At 22.3% G+C, this 25,075-nt stretch overlaps 10 protein-coding genes across 10 annotated transcripts; 4 read left to right on the plus strand and 6 right to left on the minus strand.

The window, feature by feature from the left end:
* Positions 1-793: 793 nt before the first annotated feature.
* SRAE_2000018400 (Innexin family-containing protein) lies at positions 794-2,254 on the plus strand (the record flags this gene model as incomplete). The annotated part of the gene is made up of 5 exons (XM_024650982.1): positions 794-798; positions 935-967; positions 1,059-1,456; positions 1,519-1,977; positions 2,031-2,254. The coding sequence occupies 5 exons, from the start codon at positions 794-796 to the stop codon at positions 2,252-2,254; spliced, it is 1,119 nt and encodes a 372-aa protein (XP_024504705.1).
* Positions 2,255-3,209: 955 nt separating this feature from the next.
* SRAE_2000018500 (Gamma-aminobutyric acid receptor subunit beta) lies at positions 3,210-5,147 on the minus strand (the record flags this gene model as incomplete). Its single annotated transcript, XM_024650983.1, has 7 exons — positions 3,210-3,278; positions 3,329-3,547; positions 3,592-3,894; positions 3,948-4,082; positions 4,122-4,373; positions 4,594-4,863; positions 4,920-5,147. The coding sequence occupies 7 exons, from the start codon at positions 5,145-5,147 to the stop codon at positions 3,210-3,212; spliced, it is 1,476 nt and encodes a 491-aa protein (XP_024504706.1).
* Positions 5,148-6,030: 883 nt separating this feature from the next.
* Positions 6,031-7,438, minus strand: SRAE_2000018600 (Pyridine nucleotide-disulphide oxidoreductase, FAD/NAD(P)-binding domain-containing protein; the record flags this gene model as incomplete). The annotated part of the gene is made up of 3 exons (XM_024650984.1): positions 6,031-6,332; positions 6,388-7,341; positions 7,405-7,438. 3 exons carry the CDS (start codon positions 7,436-7,438, stop codon positions 6,031-6,033), a joined length of 1,290 nt encoding a protein of 429 aa, XP_024504707.1.
* A 1,251-nt stretch (positions 7,439-8,689) lies between these two features.
* On the plus strand, positions 8,690-10,248 carry SRAE_2000018700 (PAN-1 domain and Apple-like domain-containing protein; the record flags this gene model as incomplete). The annotated part of the gene is made up of 3 exons (XM_024650986.1): positions 8,690-8,775; positions 8,818-10,091; positions 10,151-10,248. 3 exons carry the CDS (start codon positions 8,690-8,692, stop codon positions 10,246-10,248), a joined length of 1,458 nt encoding a protein of 485 aa, XP_024504708.1.
* Positions 10,249-11,153: 905 nt separating this feature from the next.
* On the plus strand, positions 11,154-12,105 carry SRAE_2000018800 (Nematode cuticle collagen, N-terminal domain and Collagen triple helix repeat-containing protein; the record flags this gene model as incomplete). Its single annotated transcript, XM_024650987.1, has 3 exons — positions 11,154-11,541; positions 11,591-11,623; positions 11,675-12,105. The coding sequence occupies 3 exons, from the start codon at positions 11,154-11,156 to the stop codon at positions 12,103-12,105; spliced, it is 852 nt and encodes a 283-aa protein (XP_024504709.1).
* Positions 12,106-12,473: 368 nt separating this feature from the next.
* SRAE_2000018900 (Lipid-binding serum glycoprotein, C-terminal domain and Bactericidal permeability-increasing protein, alpha/beta domain-containing protein) lies at positions 12,474-14,205 on the minus strand (the record flags this gene model as incomplete). The annotated part of the gene is made up of 3 exons (XM_024650988.1): positions 12,474-12,844; positions 12,887-14,129; positions 14,179-14,205. The coding sequence occupies 3 exons, from the start codon at positions 14,203-14,205 to the stop codon at positions 12,474-12,476; spliced, it is 1,641 nt and encodes a 546-aa protein (XP_024504710.1).
* A 1,584-nt stretch (positions 14,206-15,789) lies between these two features.
* Positions 15,790-16,567, minus strand: SRAE_2000019000 (Hypothetical protein; the record flags this gene model as incomplete). The annotated part of the gene is made up of 2 exons (XM_024650989.1): positions 15,790-16,238; positions 16,285-16,567. 2 exons carry the CDS (start codon positions 16,565-16,567, stop codon positions 15,790-15,792), a joined length of 732 nt encoding a protein of 243 aa, XP_024504711.1.
* Positions 16,568-17,570: 1,003 nt separating this feature from the next.
* Positions 17,571-18,618, plus strand: SRAE_2000019100 (Retina and anterior neural fold homeobox protein 2; the record flags this gene model as incomplete). The annotated part of the gene is made up of 2 exons (XM_024650990.1): positions 17,571-17,742; positions 17,786-18,618. 2 exons carry the CDS (start codon positions 17,571-17,573, stop codon positions 18,616-18,618), a joined length of 1,005 nt encoding a protein of 334 aa, XP_024504712.1.
* A 1,121-nt stretch (positions 18,619-19,739) lies between these two features.
* Positions 19,740-20,663, minus strand: SRAE_2000019200 (Fat storage-inducing transmembrane protein 2; the record flags this gene model as incomplete). The annotated part of the gene is made up of 3 exons (XM_024650991.1): positions 19,740-20,387; positions 20,454-20,491; positions 20,537-20,663. 3 exons carry the CDS (start codon positions 20,661-20,663, stop codon positions 19,740-19,742), a joined length of 813 nt encoding a protein of 270 aa, XP_024504713.1.
* A 259-nt stretch (positions 20,664-20,922) lies between these two features.
* On the minus strand, positions 20,923-24,945 carry SRAE_2000019300 (Chitin synthase family-containing protein; the record flags this gene model as incomplete). Its single annotated transcript, XM_024650992.1, has 2 exons — positions 20,923-24,762; positions 24,817-24,945. The coding sequence occupies 2 exons, from the start codon at positions 24,943-24,945 to the stop codon at positions 20,923-20,925; spliced, it is 3,969 nt and encodes a 1,322-aa protein (XP_024504714.1).
* Positions 24,946-25,075: the final 130 nt, after the last annotated feature.

Here is a 25,075-nt window from a genome sequence, read left to right on the forward strand (position 1 = left end):
ATATATGAAATATGAAATTTCAACATTTACAAAAAAAATTTTAAAATATAAAACATTATAAATAAAATTTTTGTACTTTTATCAATTTCAAATAATATATAAATTTATAATAATATTTATTTTAATAATTTTTTCTTTTATAATCTTTAAAGATACTGAAATAAATATTATCTTATTTAAAAAAAGTTAACTTTTAAAAATTAATTATTTGTTAAATAATATTTTAAATATAATAAATTTTTTTAATAAAAAATTTAATAATATAAAAAAAAACATTTTTATACTTTTTAATAATATAATTAAATATCCATTATATATATATGTTATTTATTCATTTTTGCTACTATTAAACAACAGTACTTATGCGACAAATCTTTTTACAAGGAAAGGTTATAAATAGTAAGGTGGTCGCTAAAATTATTTTGTATTATCGCATAAATATTTCTCTATACCGTTGAAGGACACAGCGATAATTTTACCATTTGTTATGCCTCTACATGTCTGTATAGTATTATTTTGACTTGAATCCACTTTTATTTTTATTATAATTATATGTATACATATATTCATAATCTTTTTGATAATACTTTTTAAAATATTTTGGAGTTATAAGAGAAGTCACGCCTTTTCTATCTTTAATAACTCAAAATTTTTCTTTTCTATGTTAACTTTTGTTAATACCTTCAAATATTTATAGAAAATTTTTGTTAATATTTTATGTATGATAATATTAATTTTATTAGTAATTGTAATTATTTTATGGTGATGAAAAATACAATTTTAATGAAGTTTTATGAGGTGATAAAATTTTAACATAAATATAACAAATTTAAAGGTTTATTATTTATAGTAAATTTTAATTTTATTAGTATTAAATTATTTTAAGAAAATTTTTATGATTAATTTAATACTTATTATAATATAAATTTTATAGGAGTAATGATCTTCTTAGACAAGTTCTTACAAGGTCTGAAACCACAATTTGATGATGATATTATAGATCGTCTAAATTATTACTATACACCAACATTATTTGTTATTTTTGCATTAACATTAAGTGCTAAACAATATGTAGGACAACCTATTCAATGTTGGATACCAGCACAATTTACAGGAGCTTGGGAACAATATTCAGAAAATTATTGTTTTGTACAAAATACATATTTTCTTCCATTACATCATTATATTCCAGCAGATGTTCAACAGAGAGAAGATCGAGAAATTGGTTATTATCAATGGGTGCCATTTGTATTAGGACTTCAAGCTATTGCTTTTTATCTTCCATCATTATTATGGAGAATTCTTAATTGGCAATCAGGTGTTTCTGTTAAAGGTATTGTTAATATGTGTCAAGATGTTAATAATATGTATATTGATAAAAGAAAAAATTCTGTTGAAGTAGTTGCTTCTCATTTATCTGATTCACTTCGTACTCAACAAGTTTTAGAACGTAAAGGTTTGTTTTTAAATAATATAAAATATTTCTAATTATAAAAAAAAAATTTTTTTTTTTTATAGGATTTTTATCACCATTACTAAGAAAAGGAAACTATTTAACATATTTATATATATTTGTTAAATTTTTATATTTTTTACAAGTTTTAAGTCAATTTGTTATTTTAAATAATTTTCTTAGTACCTCATATACATTTTGGGGTTTTGAAATACTTCGTGATTTAGCTTATGGAAGAGAATGGCAAGAATCAGGTCATTTTCCTCGTGTAACTATGTGTGATTTTGAAGTTAGAGCACTTGGTAATAAGCATAGACATACTGTACAATGTGTCTTAATGATTAATATGTTTAATGAAAAAGTTTACCTTTTTATATGGTGGTGGCTTCTTATTGTTGCTATTGCTACTTTATCTTCTCTTATTTATTGGATTATAATTAGTTTCTCTCCAAAACAAGGAGAAGCATTCATTTCACAATATTTGCGTGTCAATAATCTTATTAAAGGAAATGATGATCCAAGTGGTAAGTTTAAAATTAATAAAAAAAAAAATTTTATTTAAATATATTATTTTAAGAAGAACATGCTATAGGTAAATTTGTTCACAAAGAAATGAAAAGAGATGGAATATTTTTGCTGCGTATTATATCAGCAAATGCTGGAGATCTCATTTCAACGGACCTTATATATAAATTATGGGAAAATTTTTTAAGAAAAGAAGCTGCCAATAGAATGATTCCTTCTGCTCCAATAAAATTAGATGACAATGATTTTCCTTCAGAAAAAACACCTCTTGCGTGATGATGTCTAAAAATTTAACGAAATACTTACTTATTTCAACAAAATACTTATAAATGTTTTCAATTATAAGCTGGTTTTTGTACCTGTATATCAATTTATAGTCTGTACTTTCAAAACATATATGTTTTTATCTTAATTTTATATTTAATAAAAATCAAATTGATATTTTCAAAATAAAATGATTTACTAAATTTATTGTATATATAATTTTTATTTATTAAAAAAAAATAATATTTTATATAGTTTTAATCTTTAGATTAAAATAATAATAAAAAAAATCATTTTTAGAATAAAATTAACATCATGACAATTGTTGTTTGATATTAAAGATAATTGTACTAATATACTTATCATGGAAAAATAACTTGTACAAAAAAATGTTTCTGAAAATAAAAACTATCTTATTTAACAATAAACAACATATTTTATTTTTCTAGATTTTGGTTATAATTTAAAAAGAAATTAATTTTTATTATTAAAAATAAACGGTATTAAAAAATATAAAAGATATATTTTAATAGCTATAAAAAACAATTAATAAAAGATATTAAAAAAAAACCACTCATTTGTAAATTTTTATTGTTTAACTGTTTTAAAATGATTGATGTAATATTGCACAACATAATTGGTCTTTCAATAAATGTTATCAAAAAGTTATTATCAAGGGACGTATGTAAAAAAAAAATATTAGAAGAGGAAATAAACACAACTTTTTTTTGTTGTATTTTGAAGTCATTTATATAACTTTAACTACTAAAAAAAAATTTTTTTTTTTGAAATTATTTTTTTTCATATTAGATAACATTTCTAATAGAATTAACATTTCAATACATATCTTCATATTTATACATTAATAAATAAGAATTGTAAAATGCATGTTTAATTTTGACATATAAAAATATTGAAAATATTTAAGTATATTAATTTTTTATAATATAAAAAAAGAAACATTAATTTATTCCCAATTCACATCTTCCATTGACATATATGTCATCCAATAAACAATGTTAAAGATTAAAAATATCTAAAAAAAAAATAAAATAAATTTATAAATTATAAAATATTTTAAATTACAAATGGAAATGTTATTCTTGAATATTTGTCAATATTTGAAGGATTCAATACAACAAAACTACATTTTCCATTGTCATCATTTAACATCATATTTGAACACATCAAACTACCATTATTTATCATATGATTTTGAATATCATTATTATAAACAGAATTATTAAAATTAAATTGTGGTGAATTATCACCAGGAGAATCTTCCTCATCATCTTGTTCATTTCTCTAAAAGTTTATCAAATTTTTAAATATTTTAATAATAAATATACCTGATAACTTAATAAACTTTTTTTATTATTTGTAATATTATTTGAAAAAATATTATGAATATCATTACTTTCTAAATTAATATTTTCATATTCACAATTATTATTGCCATTAATAGTTAAATTTTTTTTATTTTCAAAATTAATCAAAGCAGATTTTGTCTCTTTTCTTTTTAAAATTATTTTTTTACGTTTTGTCATGTATCCTACAGCAGCATACTCAAGAAGTGAAGCAAAAACCATTAAAAATGAAAAACCAAGAAAAATATCAATTGATTTGACATAAGAAACTTTTGGTAATGTTGACTAAAAATAATTATATAAAATGATATATAAAGAATTAAAATAATAATACTTACATTTGTAGTTGTCATTAAAGTTGTCATAGTTAAAACTGTTAATACACCAAGTGATATTCTTGCTGGAGTAGATTCTCTTCTAATCCAAAAAGAAACCCAACTTATAATAACAATTAATATTGAAGGTAAATATATCTACATTTTAATATTTTATAAAATAAATAATAAGTTTACCTGTATAATATAATAACCAATATTTCTTTTAAATAAAAATTGACAAAATAATCTTGAATAACTTCCGGAAGTTAAGTTTTCAATCTTACTTCCTAATCTAACATCTTGTAGTATAAATTGTGGTAATTCAAATTCAGATCTTGTGACTGAGTCTTTTCCATTAGTAAATTTATAGTGTATATCAAGAACACTATATCCATAACTTTCAATTTCTAATGAACATAGTTGACTATCCATTGGAAATAGTTTAAGCTAAAAGGAATAAAAAAAAAAAAGATTTATTTGTATAAATAATACATATAAACTATAAGCATATTTATTATAAAATTCTTTTGGGAACAAACTTTTAATATAGTAAATATGAGTATTTAGAAATATATTCAAAATTACATAACAAAAAAAAGTATTCTATTTATGTTATATTAAAAGTATGTTATTATAAAAAAATAATTTTATATAAATTAAAAATTACCTTCATTGGACATGTTGCTGTTACTGTAAGTCTTTGAGAAGTAAAAACTGTTCCATCAGGTTCTATTCGTAAAAAAGAATTATGAGTTGTTGCTATATGAAATGATGATTTTTTAGTGTTTGGAAAAAATGTATCCGGTTTCCAAAGTTTTTCTAAATAATCAACACCAACCGTTAATGATTTTATATTTTTAAATGCTTTTCCTATTTCACCAAATGCTAAACGATTATCTTTATATGTTTGTCTTAGATAAAAATCTAAAGTAAAATCCTAAAAATATAAATGTAATTTTTTTTTTAAAACTATTTTTAAAATAATTATTTTACCATATCAACTTCAGATACAGCTGAAATAGAACTTATATGAAGTGTAATACCAACTTCAACAGCCTCTTCACCATATAAAGGACGTAATCTTTTATCATATCTTGTAGAATTAGTTAAATGATCAAGAATTTTAGATATAATAGTGGGATTAAATTTAGAATTTTTTTTTCCATAACAATAAATAAATAAAAATAAAAACAACAGAAAAGTTTGAAAAAATTTCTTCATAATAAACTAATTAATAAACATATCCAATTTTAGAAAATATAAATTTATACTTTAAAAAAATATTAAAAAAAAAAACTTTTACTCAGATATTGGAAAACATCATTACTTATTAAAAAAAAGGAATAAGTTTAACGAAAAAAAATATTTTTGTTTTCTTTTTTTTTTTACTCTAAAAAATGAGATATTTGTTAAAGCAGTCATATATTTTTTCTAACTTTATTTTCTTATATATACAAATAATTCCTGCGGTTATGAAAAGTAAAAAAAAAAAAAATTAAAAGATAGTATTTTTATTTTAAAATAAATATATAAAAAAAAAATTGTTTGAAATAGATATTGTATAAAGAAATGTTATAAAAAGTAAAAAAAAAATTGAAGTATTTTGTTCATTTAATACTAAAATAAAAATATATACTTATATATTTTATAGAATAAAATAAGATGAGTTATCTATTACATATATCTATTTTGTAGTAAAATTATTACTGAAAATAAAAAGTTCATGTTATCAAATACGTAACTTTTTAATAAATATAATATTTTGGTCTTTGACATACACTGTTTTCATGTTTTATAGTTCTTGAAATTTTATAAAAATGTTAGATAAAAAAGGGCATATGAAAGATGATTAAGATTTAAAATGAATAAATTGGCATTTTAATATTTGAAGTGATGAGAAACATTTTATTTTCAATAATATTTTACTAGACAAAAAAAAAGAAATGTTTTAAATTTTATATGATTTATAAATATAAAATATATATATATGTATAAATTTTAAGGAAATGAAATAAAATAAGATTGTATATATTATTTACTTATATATTAAAAGATTAATCTTTTATTAGTTAATAAAAATAAAGATTTTTTTTAACATAATTTTTTAACATAATCCTAAATGAAGAAGTTTTCTTATAGTACATGGACCTTCCCAGAAACCTTTTACTAAACCATTCCAATATAATGCTGGCATTAAATGAACTTTCATAGCAAAATTAAGATAACTTGGTATACTTTGATCTATTGGCATTGTTTCAACTGGTCCATTATAATCAAATTCTGCTAAAATACCCTTATCATAACTAATTAATAATGGACATGATCCATAACCAGTATATTGATTATCTACCTTTTTTCCATTCATTGCATTTATAACATTCTCTTTTAATATTCTAAATTGAGATGCTAAAAAAAATGTTTATAAATATAAATATGATATATTATGATATATTTTACTTACATATTGCAGCTGCAGTTTTTGCATTTGGAGTATTTGTAGCATCACCAATACCAAAAACATTTGGATATTTAACATTTTGAAGTGTAAATTTATCAACATTTAACCACCCATTTTTATCAACAAATCCATCATCATTTTTTGCACTTCTTATCATAACATCTTGTGGTGAACAAGGTGCTCCAACATGTAAATATGTAAATTCTTCCTCTACAAATTTTCCACTTAATGTACCATCATCATTTAATTGTTCAAAAGTTGCTTTATTATTTAATGGATCAACTTTAACAAGATTTCTTCTTGTATTTAATATAATTCCTCTTTCATCTACATGTTTCATAAGTGCTTTTGCATATTTATCAACACCAAAAATTTTTGGTAATGTTGTATTATAAATAACATCTGTATTACCTCTTTTTTTATTTCTTCTTTGATAATCTTCAAATAGGTAACATATTTTTTGTGGTGCACCAGCACATTTAACAGGAGTATTTGGAAATGTAAATAATGCTTTTCCTCCTTTAAATTGTTCCATTTTTTTAAATGTTTTTTCTGCAAAATGAGGTAAATATATTGAAACAACATTAGTATCATTATTTAAGCTTTCTTCAAGTCCCTCTATTAAATCATATCTTGTTTGGCAACCTGTAGCTACTATAAGATAATCATAACTAACTTTATCACCATTTGAAATTTGAATTAAATTTTTACTTGGTATCAATTCTTCAGCATTCTCCTGAATCCATTTAACATTTTTTGGTATTAAACTTTTTTCATCACGCATAAAAGATGAAAGTTTTCCTAAACCACTACCTACAAGAGTAAAACCAGGTTGATAATAATGTGTTTTTTTTGGTTCAATAATAGCAACACTTCCTTGAGGTAAAGTTTTAGAAAAATGACTTCCAACACATAAACCACCTGTACCTCCGCCAAGAACAACTAACTTAAAATGATCTATAGTATATAAATATTTTAATAATTATAAATTAAAAAAAATTTGCTACAAAAGGAGCTTACGTGTACTAGAGGACAATAAGTTTGTTAATTTCATTTCTAAAATTATATATATATTTTTAAAATAATATTAAAAATAGATAAAAAAAAAAAATTATACAAATATTTTAAAACAAAATTTTTCTTTTACAAAATAATTTTTCTGATTGTCACAAACTTTTATTTTAATATACTTTCTTTTTATAAACAACTAGTTTAATGATCAATGAAGTTACTTTCAAATCTATCTTTTTTCAATCAATTACACAATAAAAGTATGTAAAATCTTATTGCTTTACACAATTATTGACTAATTTTGTACTATTTATGTGTCTTTTTTGTTAAAATTTTTTTTTTATATAATAATTCTATTAATATATTTAATATAATATTATTTACCATTTTTATTGAGATTAAAAAAACCAACTAATTTATTATCTTACATTAAAATAAAAAAAAAATTTTTTTCTATCAATTTTTATAAAATTTTTTAATTAAATTTTGTTGATTACATTAAAAATTGTATAAAATTCAATGTATTTGTATATATACAGATTTAAAACTTAATTATTTGTATCAAAAAATTTATGAATAATTCATGAAAGTTATTAATAATTATATTTATAAAAATTTGAAATATATTTAACAGAAATATATGATATTTTGTGTACTTATTTTACTTAAAAATAATTTAATTTAATAAAAAATTTGAACTATATTTATTTTTAATATAAAATTTTGTAAAAAAATTTTTTTTTATTTATAATTATATTTAAAATTAATAAAAAAAAATATAAAATGGTATTACTTTAAAAAAAAGAAAAGATTTTTTATTAGAATTTTAGATTAATATTGTTGTTAAATTAATAGGTATAAAAAAATAATAATTAGTTCAAAAATAAATTGGCTAGAAATTTACAAACAATGTATTAAAAATAATTATTAATAATAATACTAAAATATGTAAACGGAAAAAATAGCCTTGACCGGATAACCGATATTAAGATGAAAAAAGATTATCCAATAATTATTATTATTTTATGAAATAAAACTTATATTACCTTAAATGTTAACAAAATATTTAAATGAAAATCTTTTCATGCTGTTTGAGGTATTATATTATTTTAACAAAAATCTATTAAATATTGATGATCATACTATAAGTAACTTTATATTTATAATAACTCAATATATAAATGGGTCAAAAAGGCATACCAATAAATTAATTTAATAGCATTTTTGAAAATAATTCTTGTAATATCTATATTTCCTCATTCTTGTATTATTATTTTGTATTTATTCTAATAATATGAAGAAAATATTTTTTTTATTACTTTTTATTTATCATATTTTTGGTGAAAATTCTTTTAATCGTAATAGTACACATAAAAGAAGGTAAATTTATTATTATTATTATTATCATAAATATATTATTAGAAGATATCGTAAAAAACCAAAATATGTATCAGAGGGAGCTTCATTTTTACCTACAATTAAACCATATACTGATAATGTTGATAAAATAATAACAGAAATAGCTGATATTTCTGATTCATGTTTTAAAAAATTTTCTCATACAACTATTTTTAATTCACAATCTTTTGAAAGAAAAAGTGGAATTTCATTAGATGAATGTAAAAAAAATTGTTTTAAAAATATTAAATATTCATTAAGAAAAAGAATTGATAAATCATATAAATGTCAAAGTATTGTTTATAATGAAGGAATTTGTGATTTATATAATCATCTCGGTGATGAGGCACCTTCTATACTAGTACGCCTCAATAACAGTCATTATTTTGAACCATCAATGACAAAATTATGTATTGAAGGAGAAAAAATAAATGAATCTAAAATAATTAAATTAAAAGAAATACCAAGAAGAAATCATATTTATAATTCAATTGAAGATCAAATAATTGAAAATTCTTTTCATCCTATAATAATTGAAACTCCAAGTGAAATAAGAAGAAAAGAATCATTGTTATCAAAAAGTAATACATTAAAAAAAGATTTTCCACCACCAAGACATATAAGTATGGATGTTAAAAAAAAAGATTTTCAAAAAACGTGTGAATATGATAATAAAGTTGAAAGTTATTTAAAAGTTTCTGGCTTTGAGTTATTTGACAACAATAAAATTATCCTTGAAAATACTAATTATGAAGAATGTGCAAATATTTGCAATTATAATAAAATTAATGACAAACAAGTCCAATGTAAATCTTTTGATCTATTTCAAACAACATGTCTTTTATCATCTGAGTCAGCAGTGCCTTTAGGTAATAAGCAATTAAAAAAAAATTTAGCCTCAAATTATTATGAAAAAATTTGTGTAGAAAAAAATTTAATTAAAAATTGTCAAAATGTTTTTGAAAGATATCCACAAAAGATACTTGTTGGATATGCTGAAATGGTTTTAGATTCCTCAACATTTGAAGAATGTTTTAATTCATGTTTAAAAGCTGAAAAACTTTTTGGTTTTCATTGTAAATCAGGAATGTACTATTTTGAGGAAAAAACTTTAAATTGTATTTTAAATACAGAAAGTAAAAATACCCAAACAATTTTATTTACAGATGAGTTAAATGACATTGTAGATTACTTTGAAACTGGTTGCATTAATAATAAGGTAATAGAAGATAATAGGAACCAAAAAGAATTTAGAAAGGAAGACTTGATATTTAAAGATAAATCTCATCCAAAACGAGGTAGGTTATTATCATTTTTGTCTAATAAAAAAGATGCATAATTATGTTATACTTAATAGATATGGATGAAGGAACACTTTTAGTTACGCTTCCATCTAAAGAAATGAACAAAGAATTTTTAAAAAATATGAATCCCAAATGGATTGTAGTACAATAAAACAAAAACAAGATAAATATATTAAATTACAGTTTTAAAATTATATTAAATATAATTTATATTTTTTTTATTTACTAAATAACATAATTAGACATTTTAACCTCTATTATTTTTAATTTAAATTGTATTAATATAAACAGTAATAATTAATATATTAATTTTCTAGCAATAGACTAATTGCAGAAATTAAATAATAAAAAAAAATTAAACTATTATATTTTTAATCATTAAACTTAATTATTGTAATTACATAAACGTTACATTATTACTATAAAAGAAAAAAAATATAAATTTATATATATTAAAATTTATATGGTTAGAAAATAACAAGTACAAATAATAAAAAAAAAAAAATTTTTTAGAACGTTAATTTTTTATTATATGTTTCCAAATATTAAACAATATTAATATTTAAGTTAAACAAAAAAATAACATATTATTTAAATTATGTCAATATTACGCCATATTTATTCTTTTTCTTTAAAAACCTGTTTAATTATAAATATATATCTTATCAAACTTTTTATATGAAAATTTTGAAAAATATTTGTTACCTATATTTAAAAAGTATTTAAATAATTAATGAAAAGGAAAAAGTAATGAGACTAAGAAAAGTTGATGACTTGGAGAAAAATTAATCAAATCTTTTTATTTTGTAAATCTATTTTTTTTTTTCAAATGATACATGTTGAGGTAAAAGAGAGGAAGATACCCAATTATAAATATAATTTATTTTTACAATTCAAAGAAAAAAGATATTAAATAAAAAGAAGATAAGAAGGTTAGGAATTTCTGAACTTTAAAATGTATTTAAATATCTAAAAATTCCATTTAACAATTATTTTCTATATATCTTTTTAAAAATTTATATTATTAATAATATTTTACTTTGTAATATATACGTTATGAATGAGAGTCAAAAATTTTCAAATATCTATAGAAGATTTTCAATAATTTCTGTTACTATTTCAACATTTACTGTTATTATTTGTATCTTTGTTGTACCATTATTTTTTAATTATCTTTTAAAAATTCAAAGTTTAATAAATGAAGATTCCAAATATTGTTATATTAAAAGTAATAATATTAAACTTCAAATTGAAAAAATTAAATTTTTAACTGAAAAAAAAGAATCTTTAAGATATAAAAGATCTGTTGATAAATGTTGTGGTTGTGGAATAGGACCTATTGGTAAACCAGGTTTACCTGGGCCTAATGGATTACCGGGACCTGATGGATTACAGGGAGAAAATGGAAAAGATGGTCTTGAACCTGTTTTATCAAAAGAATCACGTAAATTTTTTTATATTATTAAAATTTATTTTAATATTATTTTTTTTAGTTTTTATTGATTTTTGTTTTGAATGTGAAATAGGTAAGTAAAAATAGTGAAAAATTTTTAATTTATCATAAAAAATATTTTTAGGTAAACCAGGAAAACAAGGAAAACCTGGAGAAAAAGGAATAAAAGGTAAAAATGGTTTACCAGGAATAAATGGTAAACCAGGCATACCTGGTAAACCTGGATTACAAGGAGCAATTGGAATTCCAGGAAAACCAGGTATAACTGGTAAACCTGGTTCTCCAGGTAATTCTGGTAAAAATCATATTATATTTGTATATGGATTAGATGGAATTCAAGGACCACCTGGAGTTCCTGGTTTACCTGGAATAAAAGGAAATAAAGGACCTAATGGACAAAAAGGTGAAAAAGGACAAATTGGTTTTAAAGGAGAAAAAGGAAAACTAGGTATTCCTGGTAAAAATGGTGTACCAGGTCCTCCTGGAAATATGGGAAAACAAGGATCAACTGGTGTTTGTAATTGTCCTGTTCCACGAACGGCACCAGGTTATTAAAATTGTAAAAAATAAAAAAAATTTTTATGTAGTAATGATAAAATATTTACCTATATTATATCTTATTTCCTCAAATTTATTAATTTACTTTAAACTTTATCATTAGAAAAACATAAATTTCTAAAAACCTGTTCATTTTTACAATATTTATTAGAACATCAAAAAATGACCTATTATAGAAACCTGCTAATTTTTATAATCACCTGCCAATCATCTTTAATATTTTTGCCTTCACTCCCTTTCTTTCATTAAATTATCTTAAAACATGTTTAATGTTATCAAAATATGTTACTTATACTTATTTGTTATTTATATATATTTACAAATATAAAAACATATATACATATAATATATTAAAAATGATGAAATTACAATCTTACTTCTTCAGCAGTTAGTTGTTTTAAAAGTTTTTCATTTAATTTGAAATTTGTTTGTATTAACATTGCTCTTTCAATTATTCTTACACGTGGTTTATCTAATTTATAAAGTGGATGTATTGGAATTGGAATTCCCTCTTTTAACATATCATTAACCATTCGTTGTAAAACTTCTTTTGTTAAGATACCAGCTTGATTCAATTCCTGTTGTGTTATTACATTTGGTGATTCTGTTGTAAATTTCATATTTTCAATTGTTACTTTAGGTTTTGTCATTGTATTAGATAAACGCATCTTCATTGAACTATCGACTTCAATTATAAATGAACCAAATATTTTTTCTTCACCAGTATTTTCAATACCTAAAATTGTTATCTGACCAACAATATTAAATTTGACACCACCTGATGATTTTCCATGAAATTTCATTACAGGTGCATTGATTGTCTTATATAACATAGCTAATTCGCGATTTGGAAATGTTCTTTTAAGAGTTGGAAAAAGATCACCAAGACAAAATAAGACACCAGATGTTAAACTACATGATGATTTCATCATTGATGAAAAATGTGGTGTTTTTGAATCAATTCTAGTATTAAAAATACCAATAGTATGCCCATGATACATAAGAGTATTTGGAACAAAGTCTGAAACAATCAACTGCATCATGACACCTTCTTTAATATCTTCTGGATAGTTAAATTTCATTGCACCAAATGGTGTTCCACCTCTACCATTAAGAGATATTTCTGAAACTGAATCAATTTCTAATACATTTTTTATTACTCTTGGTTCTCCAACTATTCCATAATCTAATAATAGATTGTTTGCTTTTGTTAAATTAAAACTTGATGACAATGATCTTAATGCTTGCCTTTTTGTTCTTGAATATTCAGTATTACGTATTTGTCTTCTTCTTGATAACATTCTTGAGGCTACCTCTTCTAATATGGCTGTTTCAGCAAGAGTATTCATTGGTAATTTACTTGGTATTAAACTAAATCTATCATTTATTCGATCTTCAATTATAACTTCTATTCTTGAACATATCATAATTTCAAGAATTTCTTTATTCTCTTTTCCTATATTTAATTCAATTTTTTGTTTATCTTCATTACTTAATGTACCACTAGTAATCTTAATTTTTGGTGTTAAATTTTCTTTAATTTTACATAAATTTAATTTAATATTTGGTGTACCATGATTATTATTTAATATGTTTAATCCAAGTAATATTTCAAAATTATTATTTAATAATAAGATATCACCAACAAAATGTTTACTCTTATCAATATTACCATTAATTTCACCATTAATATTCATATCAAGATTAGAAACTTCAATACTAATATTATTTGGAGGAGTTAATTTACTATTTACATTATGACCACTTTTTTCCATTTTTACTTTTAAATTTTTTAATTCAACATTTCCATCATTAAATTGAATTTTATGGGGAGGTAAATTAACGGTAGCTGACATAATTTCTGTTATCAAAATATTGCCAACAACTTTTGAAATAAATGATACACCATTATTTGTTAATCTTATTTTAACACCAGGAAAACCAAGATTTTTTTCATCACTTAATTGATTAGGTATAGTAGTAATACAAAAATACAATGGTATAAAACATATTAAAAAAAACTATATATTAATAAGTAAATAAATTAAATATCATATATAATAAACTTACATTAGAATAACAAATAAATGAAACCATAAGAATTATAAGAAATTTTTATTATTAATAACCTCCAGAAGCTAGTAATAAAAATGAGAAGGTTAAAAATATAAGAATAAAAGGAATAATTTTTCTTTATATACACTAAGAAAATGCTATACTAAATATCTGTAGAAAGAGGTAGAATTAGTTAAATAAGTTGTTATAGGTTATATCATGAAAAATGGTAAATTTAAAAAAAAATCAAGACAATCCTCTTTTTAAAATTAAACAAGCCCCTTATATTAAATAATGTATATACATTATATTTATTACATAAAACTATTTCTTAGATAACATTTAACTTTTTAAATATAATAAAAAGGTGGTAATAAAAATGACAAAATTATTTTAAATTAATAATAAAAGAAGAGCTTAATTAGTTTTAATAAGTATGACCTGATATTTTTCTTTTCTATATTTAGTTGTCATCATCCTTTTTAATTATATCTTTTTAATAATTATTAAATAATTGAGTAATTTTTTAATGTCAAATTTTATCTAATAACAATAATAAAGATTCAAAATATTTTACCTTTATTTTTTATTTTAGTATTTTAAATTATACAATATCTTTTCTTTTATTTATTTTTTTTAAAATATAATAAATATAAAAATAACATTATTTATAAAAATTATCTATATCTAAATATTTTATTTATTAAAGATAAAATTTAAATTAATAAATGTTGCAACTTTTCTTATGATCAAGTTATTAATTGTAAACATGATATTTATATATTTTATATAAAATTTCTTTATCAAAAAAAAAAAAAAATAAAACTATATATTTGAAATGTTCAAGGTAGCTTAATTACAATTATCACAATTTTACCTGGTTTGATAGAATTAAAATGTTTGTATATATTAAATAATTTGTTATTTTTTTATTGAATATATAAATAAACGATTTTAAATTATCTTTCTAAACTTTTTTTTTTTCTTATTATTAATAATATTAGTGTTTAAATTTTAATTAAGTGAAAAGGGTTGAATGTTACATTTAATTGAAACAAAAAAAAAAAATGAAGGACTTTTAAGAAATTGGTTTCACATATCTGATATATATTATTTTTACCTGTGACGTTTTATCATTTATTTTTCTTTTGTTATTTTTTTTTCAATTTTACAAATTTTAAAAGGTTATTTTTACGATCTCAAAAAAAAAAAAGAAATATTATATCATATCATATTATAATCAAAATTATAAATATTTTGCTAATAACTTTAAGTAAAATATCTTTTTTCTTTTTTAATTTATATTTAATCCTTGAAATAGTTTATATAATTATAAATGACATTTTCTCGAATCAAGTCAAAGTTCAAACAGGTTTTTAGTTGATTGCTGGAACTTAGAAAATACAGGTTTACAACTCCCTCATTTTTATTTAGTTTTAGCAAATAAATTTTATCAAAGACAAAAATTCTCTTTTTGCAAACAAAACACGTGTCCTGATAACGCTTAATCAAATGATTTACATCATTTACATTTTTAAAAGAGTGGAAAGGTAGTTTATTAAAAAGAAAAACCGGAAATAACATTTTATTATAATATAACTAAAAAAAAAAATTTACATATAAATTTTAAAAAAAACGTGGCATAGCACGAACTTCAGCAAGTGTTTTATCAATTTTTTCTAAAAAACGATCTTTTGGTCTTGTTGTAAGTTGAACAAAATTAGAACCAATTATTCTAGAATCTTGATTTTTTAAAAATTGATGATCTCTATACATGTATGGTGATAATGGTGATGAATCAAATTGTTTATAATCAATTAACATTTGCCTATCATTATATCTCCAATCATGTTTGTCTGGGGCTTGATATGAACTGAAAGCACCCTTACAATCATCTGATGAATAAATTGGATATTGTCTTCTATTAAGAGTAGAAAAATATTCTGAACTACATTTTGGTTTATAAACAACATATTCAGAAAATCTTGTAGTTTCAGGTTTGCATAATCCAATTTCAGAATATAATTCATCCATTGGATCATGATGTTTTGAATCTAGATCAAGATGCATATCACCTATATAAATATATTAATTTTTTTTTTAAATTAATTTTATAATTACCTAAATTATCTAAAGCATGTTTTCCAAGATGTTGTTCCATTTTTAACATAGTTCTAGCAGAAATTCCTTTAGAAGCTTCAGTTACACCTTGTGGCATTCTATATTCTTCAGAAAAAGAGTCATCTTTATTATTTACATTAGAATTTTTAAAGATAGATTTAACATAATCTTCATAACCATTTGTTATTGGTCCACCAATAGAAGAATCAGTATCATACTTTTTATGAAATCTTATATAATCTCTATTTGGTTTATTTTCACTCCAACCAAGATATTCAGACATAACTAATCTTTTTAAAAAAAATAGTTATTTTAGATAAATATACTAGAAAAAATATAAATGATAAAAGATACTGAATTTACTTTGATATAAATCTGTTAATATTTTACAAAGAAAATATTATTTATCTTTAGAGTAAATATTGAATAAATTATTATATCTAAATGATATATAAATTTTAAAGTAAGAGAATATATATAAAAACTATAATACTTAACTTTGAAAAGATATAATGCTTAACAATTTTAAAATTTTTCATTAAGATAGATAATAAAAATGGCATAATATGAGATTAATTGTAAATATAAAAGAGATCATTGTATTGATTTTTTTTTTCAGTTATCTAATACAAATTTTATCTGAAAAATAATTTTTTTTTTAACAAAACAATATAACTTTTTATTTTTAAATGTAAAACAAAATACAATATAAAGATACTATTAAGAGGAAATTAAAAAAAAATTGTTTTCCACTATTTAAAAAAAAATTAAATATTATATATATTAATAAAAAAAAATAATTTTTTAATTTTTTATTACAATAATAAGGAGAATTTTTTCTTCCCTATAATAGATTAAGAATCATTTTTAGTTGGTAAAATAAAATTCAAATAACGTTTATCAAAATATTGTCATTTTACATCAAAATAAGATAATTAAAGAATTGTTCAGTTCAATTAACATCACAAGAATAGTTAATAAGAATAACATTTTATCAAAAAGTCTTTTATATTTACATATTATATTCTTTCACAAGATACTGTAAAAGATGTAGTTTATTTTTATTTATATATATATACATACTATAAATGCTTCAAAAGATAGAGAGAGTAGTGACAATTATGGATATTGAGGAAACTAAAACTTATCATTATACTATATATAGACACACCCCTTTTTGAGGTTAGATAGATAGTAAGAAATTAGTTGATGATTTTATCAAATTATTTCCTAATTCACCTCATTCATCACTTCTATCTCTATTTAATATTTTTATCATTATTAATATGAATAACGGAGATTCTATATCGTCAACTTCATTTTCTTTAATGGATAACAAAAATGATAACAGAGAATCTATTAATACTTCTGACAAAAAAAAAGGATTAATGACAGCATTAACTGTTGTACCTTCATTCTTATTCAATCCTCATTTAACATCTTCTAATGATAAAAGAAGTAAGTTATTAAAATTTAATATTATTTATTAATATTATATCAGATGATGGTCATGATTCATTAGAATCTCCTGAAAGTATTAGGTCACCTGATGATGATGGTAAACATAATCATAAAAATCATAATAATAAAAAACATTCTCATCATGAAAAATCTTCTTCTTCATTTAATAAGAAACAAAGAAGAAATAGAACTACATTTACAACATTTCAACTTCATGAACTTGAACAATCATTTGAAAAATGTCACTATCCTGATGTATATGCTAGAGAAATGTTAGCACAAAAAGTTAAGTTACCCGAAGTTAGAGTTCAAGTATGGTTTCAAAATAGAAGAGCTAAATGGAGAAGAATTGAAAAAATTGAAGCTTCTGCTTTATCAGATATTTCTTCAATTAAAAAACCTCTTTCGTTTCAAAATTGGAATTGGAATCAGGATGGTGCATCTCCTATTATTAATAATCAACTTAGTACATTAACAAATAATAATAATGGTAGAGATGATTTTATGGCAACGTTTCCAAACTTTAATGCTAATATAAATTCAACACTTAATATGGGATTATCATTAGATAATAATGATAAAAACTTAAGTAATAACTATTTTATGATATCATCACAAAATACTCCTGCAGCAGATATGGTCAATCAAAGTTTTAATAATCTTAATACTACTAATCCATTTTATTTTCCATATTTTACTAATAGTCAAAGACAAAATTACTATAACAATACTACGACACCTTTTATGGGACAAGGAAATATTTTAAATGTACCAGGGAATACAGCTTCTGAAAGTTATCTAAATACAGTATCTTCAATTAATACCAATTGTTTATCAACAACACCTGACAAAGAAAGAATCTCAGAAAATTGATATTATAACAAATAGTAACCATAATCTTGTTATGTAAAAAAAAAACTAGTTTCAATTTACAATATTCAAAATTTATTCTTTTGATAAAAAAGAAATTTTATTATATATTATTAATTGTACTTTTATTTACGTTATAGATTCTCATACTTATATAGTGTTCAACTTTAACATTAATTCTTTTCCTGACATTGACGTAATTTATAAAATTGAAGGAAAAACATTTAATTGTTTATAATTTCTATAAAGAGATTAAGATGTTTTGTGTAAAGTCAACCAACAACAACAAGCATCTTATAATCCGAGATTAATCTTTTAAAAATCTTCTTGTGTTATTGCATCTTATCTTAATCATACCCTCATTATTATTATTAAAAAGTTGATTAATAAAATTTTAATATTCTTTAACTATATAATCAGGAAGGCTTCTCCTAATCAGTTTATGTATATGTTTAACAACAATCATTAAATTATGGTACAATAAATCTTAGTAATACTTTTTAACTCTTTTGTTTAACTTTTATCAATGACAAGTGCCAAATTGACACATGATTAAATTTGACGGCAACTGGTGCTCCTATAAATGTAACTATGACTTGTTGGAAATATAATTAAGTGGATTTTTAAGTTAATAAAGATGAAGAAGAGAAAAGAATTAACTATTGGTAGGAGCATCTGATATATTAAAAATTCAATTCAATTTTCATTAAACAAATTGATGCACCTTATGGTTAAAAGGCATATGTACTAAAATTTTGATATACATTTTATCAATGTTAAAAATATTAGGGAAATTATTTAATATTATTACTATTATAAAATATTTTTTATATTTACTATTTTAAAAATATTAAAAATATTAAATATATATCTTTTTATCATGTCTATAGTTACATTTTATAGTTATTAAAGTAGAAACTCATATTTAATTACGTAATAACAATAAAGAGATTATACCTTTTCTTTAATTAAGTGTGTTACATTAAATCCATTAATTAAATAATATATTTGGCTGGTAACTATGGTTCAGTGAAATACAACACTTATTATAGTGACAATTATATTACTTAAAACATTAGAACATAATTATAAGTTTAAAATATTTTGTAATGTAAAACATTAAATCATCTGGTTTTTCTATTCTTTTCATTATTACTTTTGACTCTTCTTGGATTATAATCAATCATTTTATTGATACCTTTTAGAATTCTTCCAAAATGAGACATACCATGAGTTAAAAACCAACATCCAACACCAAAAAGTGCTCCAAAAAATTTGTGTGATGTTGTATGATAATATAATGAGGTTATAATTAATTGAAATATCCATATTAAATCTAATAATCCCATTAAACTAAATAATATTTGAGTTATCTTTTTTTTATCCCTAGTTTCTGTACGTAACCACCATTTATATCTTTTACCTTCTTCACTTAATATCAAACTTGAATAAATCATCAAAAAACAATGTCCTGAAATATCAAATCCATTAATCCAAATTCCACCAGAAGTATGACAAATCTCTCGACCAATAGATTTTTTAAAATTATTTTCAATTTTACATATTCCAGTTTGTTTTTCATGCCAAATAAAATATTCAGTACAAATATACCATGAAATTGTTGCAAATATTAGACCAAATAAATCTTTTATAATAAATTGATAATTACCACTATGATTTGTATGAGAAATAATATAAACAAAAGGTATCGTTAATGATAAAGTCCAAAACCATCCTAATTTTACTATAAATTGATTGAGAAAATTATGTTTCTATAAATATTATATAAATTATATATATATATATATTTTTAACGAAATAAAAAAAAAATAACAAACCTCAGAAAAATAACCTATACTTTCAGGTTGCATAAAATCTCCATAAAGAGATATAAAAAATACTAAACTAAATAATACAATACCTTTATACAGTGAATCTATATTTAATAATGTTCTTGATAAACCTGATGTAATGTCAAGAATTATTTCACTGGTTGTTTTTACTCCAGAAGGAAGTTTTTTTCTTGGTGATTTATATGTAGTTGACATATTATTATGAATCTTTACAAACTAAATTTATAACAATTATTAAGAAATGATATAAGTAGTGATAATTGAATGATTAAGACGTGGCAAAAGCTTTTGATAACAATTATATTCTCTCAAAAACATAATATCTTAGACAGAATTTGTGAACTTTTTTTTTTGGAAAAATATCACTTAATTAAAAAAAAAAGTAGAAATAAAGTTTTATCAAATATCAATATGAAATATAAATATAAATATTTTTTTTATAATTAATAATATATTAGAATTTAATATTGTTTCCAGGTCTTCTATATCCAATAGCTCCATGTGCAGTTTCATAGTCAACAGTATTAAGCATACTTTGTGCTATTTCAATAACTTCATCATGATCAATTACATTAGTAGTTGAAAATAGAAATTCATTTTCTGCATCAGCTATTTCACTTAAAGATTCAATTAATGTATTAAATCTATGAATGATCATCCCACAAGTTTGAACAACTAATATTCCCATTAAGAAAACAATGATGAATAATCCTAATGGATCAATTTTTAAAGCATCAGTTGTTGCTTCAAATTGTCCAGTCATTTCATTCATCTTTGTCCACTCAAAACCATTGAAAGGTCGGAATTCAAATGATAAAATATTTTTATGTTTTTGAAGTAGATAAATTGCTAAAACCAATAAAGCATTTAAAATTAAAATTGTGAAAGCAACTTTATTTCTAAGATCTATTAAACATTCAGCAGCCTTTTGATTTTCTTCTTTTGTTGTCTGTAAAGGAGCTAAATATGCATCTATAAGTTCATGCCAAAAAGTATCTTCTGCTTCTCCTAATTCTCCCTTACTACATTCACACAAAGTTTCTATATCCATCCATGTATAATCTTGATAAATTATCTTTTCTTTAAGTGGTGGTTTTGCTACTACATCATTATCATTATTATCATTCATTTCATTTCCTTTTATATTTTCATCATTATTGGGAGTAGCAAGTTTGTTTTCTAAACTTTGAATAGCTTTTTTAATTTCTTTATATTCTTCATTATTTTTAGTAAAACAGTTATAGAATATTTTTCCAATTTTATTTAAACCAATTTTGTTTGAAAATTTCTTACAAATTTTAACAATGGGGTCTTCAACGGTTGCAGTGGAACCAGTAGCTTTAGCAACAGCCTCTCTTGTACCCCAATTGATAACATTTAAATTAATTAAAGAATAGAGTGCCATAAAAATATAAGTAGAAGGAATCATTAAGAAAAATACAGATCCATAAATAATGTTTGTAAATTCATGTGGATGTATAACAGCAGCAAACAAAAATATAACGACCATATTTACGACAAACATAGAAGTAGGTGAAAAGATTGTTTCAAGGACAATCTGTGATGTCGTAGCTATCATTACTGATAACATAACAAATGCATAAATTATACTTATTGCTTTAGCAAATTTAAGTTGAACACTAGATTCATATAAAAAACAACAAGCTACAAAACCAAGAATTGGAATTGAATTGTACCAAATTGTTTTGTCAGAAGAAACTCCAAATGCAGCAGTTTGAGCAAAAACTATCATTGTAAATATAATTGCTGGACCAAACATAGAAAATCCAATAACAATTGCCTGATATAATATATAAAGTTTTGAGATAGCTGCATTATTTGCTACAGCTACTTTATAATCCAATAGTAAATCTACTGTATTAGCTATTGATGATGGAGTCCATCTTCTACGTTGATTAAAAAATTCTTCAAATCCTTCTGGTGCATATGTTTCGGCATCCGATGACGCAACATATTCTATTCGATAACCTTTTTTCAATAACAATGTTGATAACCAACGATCTTCACCTTGATCATATTGAACATATTGTCTTGCTTCTTTAGAAATTTGAGTATATTTATGCATAATATTATCATCCATTAATGCAGATGCACGGAACAAAGAAAAACAACCTGGAGCACAAAGAACACAACCAAAGACATGTTCAGCAGCTTTTTGAAACCAATGAGCAATAGCATATTCAAATTTTTGATACCATACCATTATTCCAGTACCAATAGGGTGTATTCTACCACAAGCACAACCAATATCATTCTTCATTCTCATTAAATTTAGTAATCTTAAAACAGCTTCAGGTTTAAATTTAGAATCACCATCCATTGCAAGAATGTATGTGTTATCAGCAACCATTTTTCTATCTTGAGAAGATATATCAGATGCCATTATTCTATGTCCAAGAAGGTAATACATGTACATAACTTGAGACCACCTTTTTTTATGCCTAATTTTTTGTTTATCTTTCAAATGAACATATAAAACAGTTCCATGTTTGAATTTTGTTACAAATCTTCCTCCATAAGCTGTTGATATAAGAATTCTAACAACTTCTTGTGATCTTTGATTAGAACCATTATCATCATCCTCTTCATTGTCTTTTTGAGGTTCATCCCAATTTAACAGTTCTCTCAGAAGATTATACAATGTATCAAAATATTCATTTGGTATTCTTCCACATAATTTGTTATCTATCCAAGCATCATCAAAAAATATGTGAGCTTCTAAATTAAAGAATGAATTTTCACCTGATCTTCCATCTTCAAGTCTCTTTCTTTCTTCATCTAATTTCATAATAGAATCTAACAATTGTTTCATTTCATTTTTTGTTTCATGCCACATTGTAGCACATGCATAAATTGTAGGTACATTATCATAGGTATTGTTAATAACATCATCAATTCTTTCACCATCTTTAATATGATAATCTCCCAACAATGCATCATCAATAAGATGCCCATCATCTAAATAGTTAACATTTCCTTTCTTTTTAATTCTATGACTAAAAACAAGAAGTGATTGATCAATAAAAAGTCCATTTGAATTTGGTGCTACAGCTTCTATATATTCATGTCGCTTTGAAGTTTTCTTTTTTTCAATAAAAGTAAAAGCCCAAATAATATGACAATAAAACCAAAGAACTCCAATATAAAAATCAAAAGCTATTAAATTACTTTCTGATGATGTATATCTATCACCTCTAATAGCTAAACCATAATCTGATAATAAAGTATCAAAGAAACATTTTGACTCTTCATATTGAGCAATATAAATAACCCAAAATGATGTTATTGGTAATAAAACATAAGGATGCCATAATGTTGTAAGTTGCATTTTCATGGCAGAAAGTAAACGTATTGAAAGTCTTAGTAAAGCATTTACAATGACAACTGCACCACTTAACCAAAATATAGACATAGCTTGTGTAGAAAATTCTAATTGTAATAGAAAACCAGAAACCAATACATCATTAATTTTATGATATTCAACAGCTTTACCAAAAACAAAACACGAAGCAAAAATTCTACATATTGCTGTGATGAGTCTAGTTTTCGAGTTAACTTTTTGTAAACCATATTTAATTCTAAACAAAGAATCAAAAACACCGTTAGCATTACTTTTAAAAATCCACGACTCCCAAAAACAAAATCCAAGAACAGGTATCCATAATAAAAGTGAAATATCATTATATATTCTGTAACCAACAAAATCCCATATATAAAATGTTGTAAAAAAAGAACAGCATATATAGGATAATGGTACACATACCATAAGCCATAACATCCTTTCACCAACACCAATATTATCAACTATAACTTTTCTCAATAAACTAAATATTTTCAATGAAATTGGTGCAAAAGCAAATGAAGATGTAAGAAAAATACAACGAAATAAATCAAGATTTGGAAATAAAAACATTACAATAACCAATGAAGCTGCTGAACGTAATGTTTCAAAAAGAATAAATGACTTGACAATTGGTATTGTTTCGTGTTTTGTTAAAAAATAACTTGAAAAACTTCTGATTGCTTCAACAAAATCAGGGAGAGTTTGAATAAACCATAAAGATAAAATGATTGCTGCTATTACATCATTTCTTTTTTCAGCATAATCCCCTATCTCAATACCAAAATCATTTGCTTTAGCTTTACATTTTTCTAAATCTTTTATTTCAATTTCTGTCATATTAGAAATATTTGTTGAAAGAAGATATACAACTAATCTTGAAAATATTGATCCTCCAAGTAATAAAAGACATGATATAATATAAACAGTTAACTGAAAAATATAAATTTTAAAAATTTCTTTAAATTATTTTAAAATGCAACATACACGAAAACATTGCAAAAAATAGTTTGATTTTGTACTGTCTTGGAGATGTGCTGTGTAAACAGCTCTAGGATATGACTTAAAAACATCCCACTCATATTGAGAATTTTCTTCAGATTCCGCTAATCTCATTTCTTTTCGTTAGTTAAAATTTAAGAAAAAATTTAGATGATTCAATAAGTTTATTACATATAACAAAATGAAAATGTAACGAAAAAAAAATCCTTTTTTTGGTATGACATCAAATCAATGCCAATAGTTA

The sequence above is a fragment of the Strongyloides ratti genome (genome assembly GCF_001040885.1).
Source record: "Strongyloides ratti genome assembly S_ratti_ED321, chromosome : 2".
NCBI lineage: Eukaryota > Metazoa > Nematoda > Chromadorea > Rhabditida > Strongyloididae > Strongyloides > Strongyloides ratti.